Below are 12,482 nucleotides of genomic sequence, written 5' to 3' on the forward strand. Positions count from 1 at the left end.
TGCTCAGTGGTTGAACACTAAATCAGTAAAGGCAGGGGGGATTGATGCTTGTAGAGAACCAGCATGTTGCTGATAGCCGCGGCTACACCAGGAGAAGTGATAGTTTGCTCTCTCCCTGTTGAATGTTTGGGTGACATGGCAAGATTATACAGATGACATCTAGTGTACAGTTGGATCTGGAAATGTTTGGACAGTGACAGACTTTTCATAGTTTCTCTGAGCCGCCAGCATCAATTTTAAATGAAAATCATACATCACCTGTAAAACACTGGTGTGGAAGTAGCGTATCGCTAGCACAGCTCGATGAATCCTGAAGTGCACGCGGGTAAACTTTCAGCCAAACGCAGCAGCGTTTACTTGAAGATGCTTTATTGCACAGATAAGACAATGACCCAAAACATATTGCAATACCAACACAGGAGCGTCTGAAAGCTGAAGGTCAGGAAGTGGAAAAAATTCTGTAATGGCTGAATCTGAGCCGATCTTAATCCAACCAAGACACATTTCACTTACTCAAGACTAAAGGCAGGAATATCCGTGAAGGACCGGCACTGGCTACAGCGAAGAGCTAGCAATCAGCACAAAAGAGGAATCCTGTTATTATTTCATCACTTTCACACATTTTCATTTCACAACACTCATTAAATGCATTTCCCTACATTGAATTAAAGCTGAAAGTCTGCACTTCAATGACATCATGCTCTCTTCATTTCAAACCTATTGCGAGGGTGAGCCAAAACTGTGAAAACTTCATCACTGCGCAATCAGTTTCAGAACTATGCCATGCCTGGAAGACCGCCAGCTTGATGAAGAGTTGCTAAGTGTTCACCTTGTTCACTTGGATGCTGCTTAAGGGCTTCTCTTCTGTATGGACACACACACGCACATCCACCCACAGCATTTAGCTCTGTTAAGAATTAAATGCCTGTACTTTCAGCCTCCAGGTTTCATTATTATTAGAACATTGATGTCTTTTATATCAAAACCCACCACGAACTGATGACAGGCAAAGCAAAAAGTTTGAACTCTAATACAATAGGAAGCAATGACTCATCATTGTTATGGGTAGATCTGCTCAGCCTAATCAGTAGTCTCCCCTGAAAAGGAAGGCTGTGGGCTTGTAACCACACAGGAAACCACATTAATTAGTCTGACAGCGTCCTGCTCCTGGCTGACTAAAACATCATTAGAATGGACAGCAGCACTGCTCAAAGGTAGCACTCATATATTCTGATTAAAGCAACAGTTAATCTACTAAAACTGCTGCGGTACAGAGATTGGAAAGGTTGGGAATTATGAGCATGACACCAAATAGGATGAAACGAGCAGGAAAAACACCACAACTGGCATCGACCTTTAGTGTGTTTATTGCGTTAGAATCATTGTGGTTCAACCTAAAATTCCAACACCGATTAATGATTTTTATTGATTTTTTTAAATTTATTATAGTGCACTTGACCCTTCACATAATATGACAGTTTTAAATATTTGTTTATGCTTCAGGTGATACGTCACAACATACTGAGAGGTGATATATTACAGTACACTTCCAGCAGTTATATCATATAAAAAAAAACCCCAAATAAGACACGAAGCAAGAAATAAATACAGACATTGCTCAAACATTCACATTTACAGTATTCTTCTTGGAATAGTTGCACACAAAATATATACAAAGGTGAAGCAAAACCTTTGTTTGTTTGTTTTTCTCCAGAGGAAGTTACGGTTACAAACATCTCTGCAAGTCCGTTCAGGTTAAACTATCGGAGCCTATCAAATTTAGATAAAAATGAGCCAAATTCTACTGCTCGTCCAAAAAAAAAAAGAAAAAAAAAAAGGATATGACAGATGGCAGATAAATAAATGCAGCTGGTGCAGATATAATCCAATCAAACAAATGCTAACTACAGCAATTTATATTACTTTCAGAATCATCATTCATTTAGATTCATCTAATTCATGGACATAACTAACTAAACGACCAAGCAGAGAATCCAGTCTGACGCAGCAAATACCCCGAAGTGAAATCATCTACAGCGAGCGTATTGCCTGCAATAAGTTACAGTGAACGATTAAGGTCAACAATAACCCAGAACCACTGACTTCAGTTAACACATTCAGACAGTAAAGGCGTTTTAAAATGTTCTCGTGGGAAAGCGTAACAACATTAAGAGTCAGATTTAGCCACTCGCACATGTTCACTGGCTTTTTTTGCGGAGGGTGGAAAGCCACAAGCAGCCGAGTGCTAAACGGACACACCGCATTACACAGTGAGCAGCAGACAAACAAACTCGGGATCTTCAAAGAAACGTAAGCTGTTGCGGTTGCAGAAAAACGTCATGTTGTAAGAAAACATGAGGGCATGCATTCTGGTCCGTATATGCATAGAATGCCTGCAACATGCTTGGAAGTAAACAGAGGTTTAGTATTTATGTATATCGGCAAATCAAAAGGTGCGTTCAAGCAAGCAGGAGTTAATTATTTTTTACCATATGAAGACTAGATTAGCACATAATTAGCAATTAGCAGATAATGTACAGTATTAGAGCTAGTGCGCAATAGCTCTGCTACTTATTTCCAGCTTGCTAAATGCACCTTTTAGACTTGAAAATGAAGACATTCAACGCTGAGCTACACTCTTGGAGGGTTCATCTCTGTGGGATGGATAGTATGTTTGGGCTTCTCTCTGTGCATTGGTCTATCTCTTGGGTCTGTCAATGTCATCGATGGCTGCCAGAAGTTTCTGGCGAGCCTTTTTGTTTATATGTGAGCCGAGACAAACGTTCACCAAGTTGGCTAGCTGCTTCATGGAGTACTCCTGCAAAGAAACACAACGAGTCGGTCAGAAAAATCAAACACACGGTCTCGCTGTTTTAACAGAAATGGAGTAACTTGCTATAACCACCAGCCTGTGTCACTGTCTCACCCTGTGATTCTTGATGAACTGCTCCATATCATTTTCAGTCAGGTAATAGGCCTTAATGTAGGTTTCAACAAACTCCTTATCAGGGATGGGGCGCAGGTCAGTCAGCTTCTCCAGCTTCATCAGGAACTGCTGAAAATCCAGCTGCATCAGGGCCCGGCCCTCATTGCTGCATTTCTTTACATTAGCGTAGCTACAGAGGAGGACAGAGGAGCAGACGGAGAAGGACATTAGCATTGCCCTGAGTGCTCAGGTAGAGGTAAGTAACGACTGAAACACAAGTAAATTCTGGAAGTCAATCCCAGTGGTCGCTCGCATGCATGTGACCTAAGGGTTATGTTTAACATCACATATTTTCCACACTTAAATTCTCCAGCCAAATATCACCATGCTCAGACATTCTGCACTTCTTCAGACATCTCCAAGCACAGATCACCAAATGTCAGACAAAATCTGCCTTTCTTAAGTGCTCTGAGTGCATAATGAAGTCACAATGTACCTAGCAAAGTGAAAATGCCCAGTACTCTGTGTGTATATGTGTGTGTGTGTGTGTATGTGTGTATGTGTATATATATATATATATATATATATATATATATATATATATATATATATATATATACATACACATTCCATCAGGCTTGCAAGACAGATTTGTAATAAAAAAATATTTCTTTATACCCCTGGGTATATTTCATTTGGAAATTTGTGCTCCAGCTTTTTAAAAAAAAGTCAAATTCTTCGAGGGTATTAAAACTCAAAAAGTCGAAATAAACCCCAGCAGAAAAGTAAATGAAGCTTCTGTAGTTACATGGTAAAGTTTAACATTTTTAATCCGTTTATAAGAAAAGTGTAATATGTTTAATAAAGGGAATAAAACGAGAAAATTTACGGGATTGTAAAAAGTATATAAATTACATCCTTGTACAAATGCATAATGAGTCATTCAGTTTATATGATGGAAGTGTGATTTGTGGTCAGCAGGTTTTGTTGCTACAAGTCAAAACCTCTATGAAAACAACAGTTGCACGATGGAGTGTGTCACAATACTTCAACACTAAAGATTTTTATTTATATTAAGCGAGAAAATAAATTATAAAAAGACACAATGATAACACTGTAAATATCTTTGCAAACTTTTGCACAGTAATGGTTTCAGAGAAGCCATCTCTCTACTCCAGTGTTTAAAGTGTGCAGTCCAATTGCCAAAAAAGGGAAACGGAATACAAAATGACAAAATCATTACTACACAGTTACTGTAGTAGTTCTGTGTAGTACTGGACATGAGACATGTTTTGCAATTTTGCCTCTGTGCACCCCCATTTAGGAATTACAGCCTTTTTAAAAAAAATAAAATAAAAAAATACATACAGTTCTTAATTTCCAGGAACTTGAAAGTTAGTTTTCAAGTTCTGCTGAGGCCTCTTCCCTCTATTCTATGACAAATTAGCCCAGGGTGTCAAACATAAGGCCCCGGGGCCAGATTTGGCCTGGCAAAGAGTCCAAATCAGGACCCACTCTATGGTTTTGGGAAGGAGGTCATAATTTTTAGACTATATTTTCTTGCATTTTACAGCTTTTGCTACATTCATACTACATCAAAGTAATTAAGCAACAGAAAAACAATTGGATGACCAAAGTTTCTGTCTTTTTAATATCTACTTTAGAAATTTTAGGGAGGAAATTCAGTAAGAAAAGAAAATTGTTGTGAATTAAAAAACGTTCTCTTTTCTAATTAAAAGACAGTCTGGGCAATCAGCTATCAAAACCTTTTCCGTAATTTTACACATTTATGTCTTTGAATTTAACTCCAAAGAGTGATGCTTTTAAATTTACTATAGCAGCTTTTCTCTATCAAGTAGAAAACCTGAGACGTACAGTTAAAGTTGTGCTTTTCCCCCCCTTATATTAAGATATATCAGGTTTTAAATGTGTAGTTCAACTTCTTTACACTGATAGTAAGGGGAGTTTAAGTTATTACGCCCTAAGGCAACAGTTGTTGTGAATTGGCACCTTATAACTGAAACTAAATTGAACTGAATAACAACAAATTGGGCTGTATTTGAACACATCCCTGAAACTGAAACTGGACAGATAAGATGTGGAGATGTTTCCAAGTGTTTAATTATTTGGCAGCTGGTCACTCTCAACTCTCAATTTGAGATCCGAAGGCCTGGAAGACCACATGAGACAACTACAGCGGATGATCACAGAATTCTTTCCATGGTTAAGAAAAAATGCTTCAAAATATGTAGCAAAGTCAAAAAGGAAATCTCGATGTTTATCGCTGATAAACTCTACAATCAAGAGATGCCATCCTGAATGTAAACACAGAGGTGCTGGTACAAAGTCTTGGTGACACTAAAGAGCAGGAAGTCCAGATCATATTTTACCAGAAAACACGTACAAGAGCCTGAAAGGTTCTGGCAAAAAATCTTTTGGCAGATGAAAAAAAATCAACTTGTACTAGAATGATGGGACGAGAAAAATATGAAGGAGGAAAGAAACAACTCAAGATCTGAAGCTTATCACATCATCTGTCAAACATGGTGGAGGCACGTTATGGCACAGGTGTGCGTGGCTGGGACCACGTCAATGCTAGCGCTGCACGATTATGGCTAAAATGACAATCCCGATTATTCTGATCAATGCTGACATCACAACCATTCATTATTTTCCTCCAAATGTAAAAAAATTGCAGTAAAATAAAATTAGTACTTATTCACATAAATTCGGTAAATCTCTCGGAAAAATACCAAATATTAACTCCAAATTAAACAAACAGGGTGTTGCTTTCACTTTTAAATGGTGCTTAATTCCTGTTAATTAACTGAGATGATATTCTCTTACCAAAGTGTCATATAGTAAGTCTGATCTTGTGACAATCCAAGTCACATCATCTTAAATTCAATGGTTTTATTTGGTGTGATTTTACTGCAGAATATGCTGTTGTCTTATTAAAATACTTACTATACTACTTAATATTAGTAATAATTCTTATTTACTTATTTACGTAGGATTACTTCGATATTTTGCTTTATATTTGTGGATTTGGATGAATATATTTAGTGTATATATTTAATTCTGGAATCAAGTTTGACCGAAACCTGTTTAGAGTTCCAGCTGTTACACACGTGTGTTTTTACAGCATTTTCTTGTATGTGTATTTAAGGGTGTTTGCATTCGGGCTCTTTTTTATTTCCCTTCGGTATTACACTAAATCGGGTTATTCCACACAGCCTGTGGTGTTGGTACATGTGTGTGGGCCAGAGTACACATGCATTTCATTGTGTGTGTCTGCTTGTGTTCCATGTGTTTGGCAGCGAGCACTGTTGCGCACTGGCAGGTCGGACTGTGACATCTCCAGTACATTAACACTCCACACAACACATCTGCACTTTGCAAACTCTCCCCGTCTCACACTTCAGCTTTTCTCTCTCTCGTTTCCATTTTCTCCCCTCACCTTCCCCGTCTCTCTCTCTCTCATCATCATTGTCGTTCTCCCTCTCTTTTTCTTGTCAAAGCTGCCAGAGTTTTTGGTGGCGAGTGTTTGAGCTGTGGCTCAGAATGCTAACGGAGCGGTTTTTGCGAGTCTCTGAGGAGACAAGGACAAGCGCTGGACAGAGAAAATTAATAACAGACTAGGGCGGTCGGAGTACAAACAAATAAATATGACCGCTCTATCTCGTTGTGCCAGAGGGTTGGGAGATGTGTGTTTGGAGGGTGTACTGGGAGAACCAGGCAGGCGGTCGGCAACAGCAGCTTAAATTTGCCAAGCATTGCAGTCGTAATGGGCCATTTGGTCATTGGAAAGGGTTCAAAAGTTCTCTTACGCAACAAGAGGAAGAGCGCTCAGCAAACGTGTAGGGAAGTAAACATGTTCCCTTCTCTTTGTGTTTGAGGCCGAGGCATCCACCTATGCCTCGCAGTCGATGTTCTCCCTCTTATTTAAAACACTTGGAAAGAACAAAGCCACTTAGAGCAAGGACTTGTTTTCAGCCCGAACTGCGTTCCCTGGCTTCAACACGGTTCAGCGTAACCTGCTTTGAATTTGTAAATGGGATAACTTTGACGTCAGTCGCAGTCCTTTCATATTTCCGATAAAATGTGTGGAACTTCACGATGATTGTCAGCTGCTTATTTCTCGCTTCGTCACCGTCCAGTCGGCGTGACTCGATGCTGCTGTGCACCCAATCTGTCCAATCAGAGGGATTTATCGCACCATCCATCTAAAAACATACTTCACACATATGCTCCGCGCATGAGCCTGAGAAAAGCGACAGTGGAGGTGCTGAGAAAAAACAAAAACAAAAAACCCAAAACCCTGACAATCTGTCACCTATCACAACCTATATCGCTCCCTTGCAAGGGCAAAAGTGGTAAAACGCATTACAAGAGATGTGTCAAGAGCATTCTGCGGTTTGTGTGAGTGGCCTGTGTCAGGTAATCTCCTGATGGGTATTTGGTGAGGCTGCAGAGATGCGACTGCCAACATGAATAGAGGAGGCGATGGCAGCGTCGTCGAGTGGTTTTTCTCAGGGAATATCTCAGAAGGAACCAGACACAGTTTTATGGACGGCAGGTCAATTTCTCTGCTCTTCCCGCTGCTTTCACAACACGCTTTGGGAAGAATTTTCGTTTTAAATTTATGACATGCAGATGTTTAAACTGGGGAGCAAACACAGAGAGAAATAAATAAAGAAAGAGTCATTCTTTTGAGAAGTGTGAGCCTCAAATCATTGAGGCAATAGCTCAGCTCATAACACAAATTGAGTGGCACTATTAATGACTGTAACCTGAGAGTAAAAAGATCCGTTTTAAGCAGAAAAGACAGTAAAAAGCACCGAGGTTAAAGGAAAACTGTTCCAGATTCAGCGTGACATCTCAAAAGAAATTCCAACAAACCCAAAGATGTTTATACTTGGTTTGCATCCAGAAGGACAAGGTTGTAATAACAGTAAAAAAAGTCAGCAGAGATTGATGAACCTCAGTTTTAACCCTTTAATGCCAAGTGTATCACACACTACGTTGCCAAAGGCATTCACTCTTCTGGGTTCACACACATGAACTTGAATGACATCCCATCCTTTAATCCGTAGGACTTAATATAATGTCAGCCCACCATTTGTTAGCTATAACAGCTTAAACTCTGCTGAGAAGGTTTAGGAGTATTTATGGGAATTTTTCACTACTCTTCCAGAAGCGCATCGGTGAGGTCAGACACTGATGTTGGACGACATGGCTTGGCTCGCAGGCTCCAATCCAACTCATCTTAAAAGTGTTCCCTCAGGTTGAGGTGAGGACTCTGTGCAGGCCAGTCAAGTTCTTCTACACCAAACTCCCTCATCCATGTCTCTTTATGGATCTCGCTTTGTGCACTGGTGCGCAGTCGTGTTGGAGCAGGAAGGGGCCGTAAACAAACTGTTCCCACAAAGTTGGGAGCATAAAATTGTCCAAAATATCTTCTTGTGCTGAAGCATTAAGAGTTCCTTTCACTGGAACTAAGGGGCCGAGCCCAACTCCTGAAAAACAACCCCACACCATAATCCCCCCTCCACCAAACTTGACGCTTGGCACAATGCAATCAGACAAGTACTGTTCTCGTGGCAACCACCAAACCCAGACCCGTCCATTGGATTGTCAGACAGAGAAGCATAAGATATGTGTTTTATTGTCAACGGTTGCCTGTAGTGCACAAACTAATGAAAACTAATGAGAAAAATTGGGGCATGGATGGATGACGAATGCTTCAGTGTTTTTTTCTAAATGCAGTGGTTTAAAAGCAGAACTGTGTGGTACCTAGCCTGGTTACACAACTCATACAAATAGTTCAAAAGTCTAACACGAAGATTGAGCAATCTGAACATTTTGCTTTACACTTCTTTCCTCCTTGTAGTTCAGTAGCATACAGCATTTACTTCGACTGCTTTGCATTCACCTGTATATCCTAAAAAAGTCTTTCATACCCGGATTTTTCCTGGCTTTAGGAAAGGCATGATGCGGATCGTAGGAGGTGGGTGGATACACATCTAAGCACAACGGGTTCATTTAAAGTTCAGGTATTGATTCTGCCTGATCCTTATTTCACGGAAATTTGTGCTGCTTTGCTCATATTTCAAAATATTTGATGAACAAAGATGTATCTTACTTAAAACTGTTTTCATTAAAATGACTTTCCTTTAACCGAGGTTTTATTGTAGGTGTTTTATTCACTGATTTTAAGATGTATTTCTTAATTACAGTTTTTCCACAGTTTTAGTGGACTCAGTATCTGTTTGGTATGGTATGATATTTGTGCAGAGAGACAAAAAAAAGCCCAATTTCTCTCGGGCAGATGGCAGCCCGACTCAAACTGGGATGTGCACTTGTTTCAGTAGATTTGAGGAGATGGTTGCTGCCAGTGGCAAACAGCCTGTAGTGCTTTTTGCTGGAGGGAATAGCGAGTCTTCGTATGAATCTCTTGCTCATGTTAAAGTAGAGAAACTGAGTGACAGACTTCTCTAAACTGTCGCTGCCACTGTTATAGGTTATTTTTTCTGTGAGCAGCCCATAGCAGTATGATAATAGACAACAGCCTTTTCATAAAGCAGCAAATGACTCACAGACACACACCAAGTGTGTGACGCACAGCTTTGAGTCGGTGCTCCATGCAGATGGTGGAGGGGGGAAACATTATGTACAAAAACAGCTTGCCTTTTTTATATTTAAGGTTTAACAATAACTCACTGCATACACTTTCTTACCCCTCAACAAGAGTCCTGTTGGCCAAACGGATGCAGTGTTCCCAGAGGACGTTGGACACAGGCAGGGGGATGCGCACATGTCTGGAAACTTCACCCAGCCGCTTGTTAAATTGCTCAAACTCCTGATGAGGCGGGGAGAAAGAAAAGGTGAACACATTCCCGTGAGTACAACACGACGCAGCAGAAAAACAAATCGCTGGTCTTTTACCAAAAAAAAGTATATGTGGTCAGGAAAATATTTTATACAATTGGTCATATTTCGCTAAAAAGTACCATAACTTTCATATCAACATATAAACAACATGCGGCTCATTAAAAAAAGCATTTTAATTAACAGATTCCTATATTTCTATATTACTACAGCTACAATTAGGTCTAAACACAAAAATCTCAATATGGACACTACATTATTCAGCCAAACGCTTCCACCTAACCATCACAGATTAGCCAGAAAAAGAAAATAACGTCTTAATATGGATTATGCAGAATTTTAGGTCTCTACTGTTTCTACAATAAACACAAACAAAACTGAAGAGATGAAAGTTTTAGACATTTTTCTTGCATTCTTGTTCTTCTATTGTGCATCTACTTGTGCATTTCAAAAATCCATCATACATTTTGAATATAAAATAAACAGAAGCTTGCCCTTTCTAAAAAAGATGACTTGGATTTGGTATCACACTGAAGTTGGATGAAAGTATGTTTCTTTTTCATATTTAAGCTTTAACGTGTGTGAAACTATTCACCTGATTTAGACTGTTAAAGGATATGATGCAGCTTGTTTTTTAATAAGCTAAACATTTGTCCCCTACCTGCAAACTTTGGTTTCTAGAAACCTCCAAATCTGCTGTCAGAGATCAGACTTACAAATAATTACGGGACTTCCAAGTATCTGTCCTTCTATGTTAACTTGATCTGCATGCACTCCAGAGAGCATAATACCAAAAACTTTGAAGGGCCTCGCTCAACTAGTTTTCCAGATAGTAGATTTCTGAAATGGCCCCTCAACACAATGACACGAGAAAAAAAAGCGTCACTATCTTAAAATGACCTGATGAACTGAGATGTAATGACCTTGTTGGATTCTAACTGGAAGACGTAAACAAAACAAAAAGTTGTCATGAACAACACTTTAAGGATTTCCTTTGATTCTCTCTTACACGCTGCCTCAAGAAACAGCATTTGGGTTTTCCTTTAAACCATTTAGCTTAAATTATACATCCAAAATAGTGATTATAAGTAAATCAGATCAATCTCGGCTAAATTATTGTTTTTTTCCACCAGTGTAAGCAGCCGGCAGGATGTGTGGGTTACTTTCCTGAAACTCTAACAGAGCTAAGTAATAATTCTGCCGTCTGCACTGATGGAAGCAAAGCATGCTGACGTACAGTAGTGAAGAGCGCGGGGGCTGCATGTATGAAGCTGTCGAGCCACAAATCATGCGCAAAAACAAATCATTTGGGCGCCGGTGAATACTGTACTCCGGTCTGACAGCATCCCAAGGTGAATACAAGCTACATCTAAAATCTAAATCTAAATCTAAAATGTTATTCTGATTCATTTTCTGTTACTGCCTTCCAAAAACAAACTGCAGTACCTAGGTAAGTATGTAAATATGACACATGCAGATTAAGATTGTAAATAAATTCATAAAATATGCAAGTATTAAATTACATTTTTAAATTGCATCATTATAGAAAAAAAATTAACGTGAACCTTAATGCATGTTCCCATTAATTTTACACCCTGAAATGAAATGTTACTCATTCACAGCCTCACAATAGACTCTGACTCAAGCATTTTGTCAATGAAGTCATTCTGAGGCTTCGGCATGTCTTTGCCACTTTATATGCAAATGAGCGCCATTGTTGAATGCTGGGGATCAACCTGAATTCATGAATAAAATATTGCTGTGTGCGCGCTACAACAAAACTCAGCACCACTTATTTCAATCACGTAACACAACCCGCATGCATTATGACCGTCTTGACACGATGACGGGGGAGGCTATTAGCACCTGATGGAAAACTACACGCGTATACGATGTCTGTCCACGTCTGTCCGAGTCACTAAGCAGTTCAGCCATCAGCCATCTGTTATGTATGATTTTGCCTCTGCTTGATGCTGCTCTGTTTATGGCTCCGCACCGCAGCGAGCCCCTCGCACCTTTCTTTCTCTTAGTGTCAGAAGCAGGAAAAATGTGTCCTTTACCCCGCCATGCAAGTTTATAAAAGAATAAGTAGCCAGCATGAATAAAGACACACATTTAGAAGAAACTTTCTCATTCTAAAAATACTTCTGGGAGCAGTGAGCTCAGATGTCTTTAACAAAGCAGAAAACTTCAGGAGAGATCTGCATTTGGCTCTTAACAGCTCACCCATATAATAAATTATTCACCCCCATCCCAAATAATTGATATTAAAGGTCCCTGAATTAACTTTGAGTCAAGGAGGAGAACAATGACCTTCACAGTTTCAGACTTTAAAAGAATAAGAGCTAATGCTTAGTGTACTGATGGCAGAAGGATAACACTTTTTTTTTTTATGAGTGCAACAAAGACACAATGTGTGGAGGGGGAGGGATGCCTGCTAGATAAAAGTAAATCTAATACAGCTGCTTTGTGTTCTATTTTTGTGTAGCGTGGATATTGCGTGACACTGAGAGGACACGGTATCTGTTTGGGAAAAGTAATAAGCACTGAGATCTTTGTGGACTTTTCTTTGCTATAAAATGCACAAAAAAGGAATAAAGGGTTTTAAAAAGGGCACCAAGTAGTCTCAGAATCATTTATATTCACCTTGCTAAGTCAAGGGTCT

General features: G+C 39.5%; 1 protein-coding gene across 2 annotated transcripts in view; it reads right to left on the bottom strand.

Annotated features, from left to right (window-relative positions):
* Window positions 1-1,351: 1,351 nt before the first annotated feature.
* The window catches only part of vps50 (VPS50 subunit of EARP/GARPII complex), a 119,430-nt gene continuing 108,299 nt past the window's right edge, over window positions 1,352-12,482 (bottom strand). For both annotated transcript variants that reach the window (XM_080863796.1, XM_080863797.1), the window contains 3 exons: window positions 9,667-9,788; window positions 2,927-3,116; window positions 1,352-2,818 (listed from right to left, as the gene is read on the bottom strand). In XM_080863796.1, coding sequence (XP_080719922.1) covers window positions 2,699-2,818; window positions 2,927-3,116; window positions 9,667-9,788 — 432 coding nt within the window. In that variant the 3' untranslated portion in view covers window positions 1,352-2,698. The remainder of the gene's footprint in view (window positions 2,819-2,926; window positions 3,117-9,666; window positions 9,789-12,482) is intronic.

Source organism: Rhamphochromis sp. 'chilingali' (assembly GCF_963969265.1).
Source record: "Rhamphochromis sp. 'chilingali' genome assembly, chromosome: 17".
In the NCBI taxonomy this organism is placed as follows: domain Eukaryota; kingdom Metazoa; phylum Chordata; class Actinopteri; order Cichliformes; family Cichlidae; genus Rhamphochromis; species Rhamphochromis sp. 'chilingali'.